Here is a 6,000-nt window from a genome sequence, read left to right on the forward strand (position 1 = left end):
CAGTGGCATTTTTTTCTTTAGGGGGGTGCCACCAATTTTCACACATTCATATTTTTTGGGGCCATTTTTCTTCTGAAAAGTTGCAAACAAACTTTTCCATCCCCCCCCCAGCCCTTGGGCCTCCTTGGTATTCCTGGTTCATAATGGGGGGGTCTCTCAGAAACAAGCTGGTCACGTGGTCGCCTCTTTGTGTCACTTGTTGAATCCTCAACGGCCGGCTGGCATTCACTCTCAAATGGACAAAAAAGAAGAAAGAGGGGTAAAGGGGGGGGGGGGGGTGTTGCAGAGCAAGGGGAGGCTGGGTTGAAGAAAAAAAAGGAGGGGGGGGCTGAAAAAAAGCTGCCGCCGCTCCGACCCCGCAGTTTAGTGCTCGGAGCAGCCACGGCGCTCCTGGGGCGCACTGAAACCCGACCCCCGGCTCAAGCTGCCGCGCAGAGCTGCGACGGCAATGTACTGATGAGAAAATAGTGGCTGACCCCACAGTCATGTTGGGAGGGGGGGTGTATGTGTGTTTTTGTGTGTGTAGTAGTTGGGGGGGGGGGGGGGGGCCTCACTCTTTGACCGCCAGGGTCTCTCTGACCTGGAAACCCCATATTATCCTGCAGGAAAGAACCTATGAGGACAAAAAGTGCAGCTCAGCCCCCCCACATGTGCGCGGGATGGGGACACCTCTCCAGTGAATTAACTCAACTTTACACCCCCCCCTCCTAAAAAAAGGCTTTTGATTATTTTCCCGTTTTTGGAGGAAGTTTCAATCAATTCCAGCCTCACTTGAGCCCGCAGAGGAGCCCTTCAGACTTGGAGTGAGTCCTCTGTGGCCATTACACCCCCCCCCCCCCCCCAGAGTTCATTAGTAAATTGTCCCTCCCCCCCACTCTAAACTCATATACTCTCTGTACAATTAAAACCAACTGTGTGGATGACGCACAGCAACAAGGGAAAAGCTTCTTTAGACTTGGAGCAGCTGAAAGTTGGAGCTTTGAAGGGAAGAGAAGTGTTGTGCTGCACATGGGGGGGGGGGGGGTGTCACACACACACATATACATGCACACATGCCCCTGACTTCTTCACCCCTCAGCTCTGCAGTGGCAGACATGTTGGACTGAATAAATTCATCCTTTTTTCCCGCCTCGCTGAATAAATTGGTTTATGAATAAATGAGGCGGCTTCCTTCTTCTTGTTAACACGCCGCTTTTGTGTGGATTCCCTCCTCTTTCCCTTTTTCCAGTCCGCTTCAGCGTTCTGCCCCGGGGCATTTATTAAAAATACAGATTATGCAGAAATGCACATAGGTCGGACGCACAGCAAAAGAAGACAAATGTATAGACGCACATGCGCACTGTTGCTCTTCATTTGCCCGAAAAAAAACCTTGCTTTACGCACATCCATTAAAAATTTAAAAAGTTTTGTTCCCGTCGCCAGTGAGCATGCGCGCCTCTCAGCTGATGCGCCACTCCACCACATGGAAGACGTGAATTATTTAGACTAATCACTATCCCGCACGTGGGGTACTTCATTTACCCCCCACCCCCATCAATGGAGTAAAAAATCGAATTTACTGAAGAGACCTCTGTTTTTTACCACCTGCGGACGTCTCTGGCTGCGCCTGCGCGCGAAAGCGTCCCATGCGCCAATCTGCGCAGAAACGACCCCCCTTCCCTCCCCCTCATTTCCAGATCGTGAATTTGCACTTTTTTAAATTTCTTTTCTTTTTTTACGGCTCCAAATGAAAATGGACGCGCGGCGGGTCAGCTCCGTGGCGGCGGTAATCTACGCAGGTCGGTTGCGGGTTCAAGTCTTAATGGAGCAATAACAGCGCTATTATTCAGATGTCTGTCCTCTGTTCTGCAGGGAGGGGGGTGTTGGTGGGGAGGGGGGTTTAATCACATGCAAAATAGCAGCACGTACCTGATCCAGGGCCACGGATCTCGTGATCTCCTCGCTGTCGGACTTGGAGCCCCCCTCCCGGTCGTCTATGACCAAGTCGATGGGCATCTTTCCCTTCAAGCAGCTTATGTACCGGTGACAGAAGTTATCACACAACTCGTGCACCTGCGGTGGAGGGAGTGGGAGGCGTCAGGCGCGTGCACACAAACAAACACAAAACCCACTAACAAAACCAAAAAAAAATCCTTTTGGAAGCGATTTGAATTGTGTCTTTTGCGCTTTCCAGTCCATTTATTTTCGTACTAACGAACACAGATTGGATTTTTCTGCCCTGAAAATAAAGATATCGGCAGATATCAACTGTGACACGAGGACTGAAGGGCTGGAGCGCGCACAACAGCCGTGCCAAATCCATCACGGCGGCGAAATTTACGCAAACTTGTTACGGCTTTGCGTACAAAAAAGTGCAGATGTTTATTTCAATTTACGATAAATGAAATTAAAACTTTCCTTTGAAGCTTTAAAATCTTCCTTCAACGTCATGACACCTGTTTTTACGCGCGACATAAGCAAAGGCGCAATGGCGCAGTGATTGATTTTGACGCTAATTACAGACGACTGGAGAAAAAAAATACATTCATGCAAATGTCAGCCTCACAGGCCTGAAGAAGACAAGAGCAGAAGGGAATATTACCTTCTCCAGCTCCAGTAGATGAAATCGTAAAACTTGAATGGCTTGGATCATCTGAAAATTAAAATTTCAAAAGATGAGGTTCTTTTTTTCATTTAAAGATGAAGAAAATGTTCATAAGTGTGGATTTTATGTAGGACGGATATTAAACTTTATTGCAGGGCTGCAATAAACTGCGAGTCAGAGATGGATTACTCTGACAAGAGTGAGGCTGCACTCAAATAATCTGAGACTCACCAGATTATCCAGCTCTGGGTTTGAAGAAAACAAAGGTTTTTCTGCCCGAATCTGAAAAGTCAAAAAATATGACACAAATTTAATTAAAAATGATGGATGGATGAAACTTTTTTGTCTTTTTTTTCTACGTGTTTGCAAACTTTATTTGTCCTGCGGCGCACGCAGCTCTGCACGAGCCCAAACTTTCCTGACCTGCTTTGCAAACACAGCTATGTCTTCATTGAAGGACTCCGAGGAACACACGTCTCCCCCCGCCACTCCGGGCTCTCTGGGGGTGCAGGTCGCTAATTCACATTTCTCAAAAATCAGTGCAAGCAAAGGGAACAGGGGGTGTCTGAAAACACACACAAACATACACACAAAAACACACATAGACGTTTTAATAACTGCAAATTTTCTAATATTTCTTTTTTCCCAAAAAAGTGTTTAAGTTTGCAATTTGGGTGCAAATAAATAAAATTACTTCAATTAATATAATTATTCTATATTAAATTCACATAAATAGTGACATTGGGGGCAACTTTACGCATGCGCTGATATTCTAAAACCACATTTTTATACTAGAGTTCAATTATTTTTGTAAATCACATTTTTTATGGTTCATTGGGACATTTTGCAAAAATTAATTTATACATTTCAGGAGCAGCTACAAGTAAAAACACATTCGGTCACTTTTGCAGCAGAAATTAAGCTTTTGGCAAATAGGAGAAAAACTGCGCACCTACCCGTAAATAGCGTCTTTATCTCTCTTGAGAGCGTCGTTGACCGAGGAGCCCATGCTGGGGGGCATGGTGTTGGTGTGCGCGGTGTGCGGGTACTGGTGGGAGTGCAGCTGGGGGGGCCCGTGGTTGAGGTGCACAGCCTGCATGGAGCGCGCGCCGTGCGGGTCTCCGTACATGGTGCTCGGGATGCCCACACCGTCCATCCCGTAGTGGGGCAAGTCTTCGTACTGCACACGACACAACACGCAGCGGCCACAGTTAACACACATGCGCAGAGGGGGGTTAAATGACTAAACTTTTTTACAAGTTTGGAAATTACTTTAAATTATTTTACATTTTTAACAAGAAGAAGATTCACTTTTATTTATTAATTTAACTTTGATTTAAATTATTTATGCGCAAAAAGATGAAACAAACTGTTTGGTCTTCAAAAGTTTCATTTTTTTGTGAAGATAAAAAAAATTCAAACTTTAAAAAATATTTGATTTAAAAATGAAATTAATAATTTCAGAAGCTGCTGCTCTGTGCTCTTTGCATACGCACGCACGCGTCCCCAGCTAACTAATTACAGTTTTCTGATTTTAGAGGCCTATACGCGCGCAGCCGCAGTTTGGATCTAAAGAAAAAAAAACTTTTGCTTTAACAGTCAGGGAAAAAACTCCTAAAGTTGTTTGGAGAGGAAGAAAATTTTTCACCCTGAAAATTTGCCTGAATTATTGATGCCTGCAAAACTGGTGTTGGGGAGGGAAAGAGGAAAATGCATTATCACTTAAAGCTGAGCGTTTGCACCCAAAAGGCACAGAGGTGCAAAGCACCCCCCCCCCCCCCCCACTACCCCCATGCGTCAAACCCGCTGCGGCTCAGAGTCTCCAGAGTCCGATTTTACACGGTTAACTATCCGTGTGAAGATCTGTGCAGCTCTGAGGCAGACCCGGGGAGTGCGCACGCATCAGCCCTCACCTTTGGCCCCACAAAACAAAAAATTCAAAAAAGAAAGAAAGGAGCTAAACTGCGCAATTGTGTGCGTATTTTGGAAATGTGACGTTTTGTTTTGCCTCGAGTTCAGTTGTGCCTGTCAGAGCCCAGACATGATCACGCGTCCGGGGACTCCCGCAACCCGGGTCTTTCCTGGAGCGCGCAGCCACGCACCAGAACTCACCCCGGAGGTCACGGAACAAACTTTGGTGTCCGTGCGTGGAGACGTGCGAGTCACAAAGCGCAGAGGAACTTTTTTGTTTTGTTTTGTTTTTTTGGAGCGCTGCGCTACGTACCCGCTGCGCCATAACCCTCCGGACTCCCTGCTCTCAGTTCGGGTAAATCCGCTCCAGGATTGACGCGCAAGAAAATCCAAACAAGGCGAGAAGGTGTTGGTGCAAAAGAAAATCCCCAGTTTCTCCTCCTTTCTCTTCCTCGTCTCCTCGGCCGTTCTGCTTTCCCGAAGCCCCGCAGATCCCGCAGCTTTCGCGCAAGTTTCGCCCCGGCGCGGCGGCGAACGCGTCCTCGGCTGTCCCTCCCTGCGCGGCGGCACCGGGGTCCTTTCTTAGGCGAAACAGCCCCTCAATGAAAAGTGGCGACTCTCATGGTTGTTTCTGTCGCTCCGCCTGTCAGTCAGAAAGAAAGAGGGGGAAAAAGAAAAAGGGAAAAAAAAACCCGCGAGGGCTTGTCAAAAGTGGCCGGATGAATGATGGTCCGGCGCGCGCCTCCGCGGGTCCGTGCGCCTCCGGAGCGTCAGAGTTAAAAATGAATCCGCTCTCCTCCGGTTCTTTGATCACTCTCGGCTCCCGGCTTGATTTTCTTATGCAAACGCGTCCACAGTGGATCAGAGGAGGAGGAGGAGGTGGATGGGAAGGGAGGCGGGGGGAGACTTGCTCAGGCTCTCTTAAAGGAGCCACGATCGATGCCGAGTCCTTCTGGAGCGCGTGTGCGTGCGCGCCTCGTTTGTGTCCAATGCACGCGTGTGTCGATCCGGACCAGACTGCTGAAACCCGGAAGCAGTGGCGGCCATAACAGGTCGCGTCTTCCCAAAACGCACCGGGCTGCAGCAAGTGGCGCGGAGAGGAGGGGGTGGGAGGACCCTGATGAGGGAGGGGGGGGGGGTCTGCCCTGCCTGCCTGCTTGCCTTGGCTCGGCCTCTGAAGTCAGGTGCGTCAAGGATATACTAAAATAAAGCGGCGATCGCAATCAGTTTTGCGCGCATGCATGACGCGCGGATCCGCATCATCTGCATCGTTTGCAGCTCTCACTTTTCCCCGCAATATTTCTTTTCAAACTTGCGCAGAAGAGCCAATCAGACGGTTTTCTGCGCAGAAGTTTAGCCAGCGCTGAAAATTTCCCATAAGGTTCAAACTCATGAATGTTGTTTTTTTCTTTTCTTTACTATCTCTCCACGCGCGTGCATTCACCCCCGCAGCAGCGCGGAATGGATCGCTCCAGCCCGACCGGGCGTCCAATGGCAGCAAGGCA

At 48.6% G+C, this 6,000-nt stretch overlaps 1 protein-coding gene across 1 annotated transcript in view; it reads right to left on the minus strand.

Annotated features, from left to right (window-relative positions):
- meis1 (Meis homeobox 1) overlaps window positions 1–5,512 on the minus strand; it is a 71,584-nt gene extending 66,072 nt beyond the window's left edge. Inside the window, exons 1-6 of the mRNA XM_023963803.1 lie at window positions 4,809–5,512; window positions 3,541–3,764; window positions 3,008–3,149; window positions 2,816–2,866; window positions 2,582–2,632; window positions 1,909–2,052 (exon numbers count right to left, since the gene is read on the minus strand). Coding sequence (XP_023819571.1) covers window positions 1,909–2,052; window positions 2,582–2,632; window positions 2,816–2,866; window positions 3,008–3,149; window positions 3,541–3,764; window positions 4,809–4,820 — 624 coding nt within the window. The 5' untranslated portion in view covers window positions 4,821–5,512. The remainder of the gene's footprint in view (window positions 1–1,908; window positions 2,053–2,581; window positions 2,633–2,815; window positions 2,867–3,007; window positions 3,150–3,540; window positions 3,765–4,808) is intronic.
- Between the last annotated feature and the right edge of the window lie 488 nt (window positions 5,513–6,000).

This window comes from Oryzias latipes, chromosome 15 (genome assembly GCF_002234675.1).
Source record: "Oryzias latipes chromosome 15, ASM223467v1".
Lineage (NCBI taxonomy): Eukaryota > Metazoa > Chordata > Actinopteri > Beloniformes > Adrianichthyidae > Oryzias > Oryzias latipes.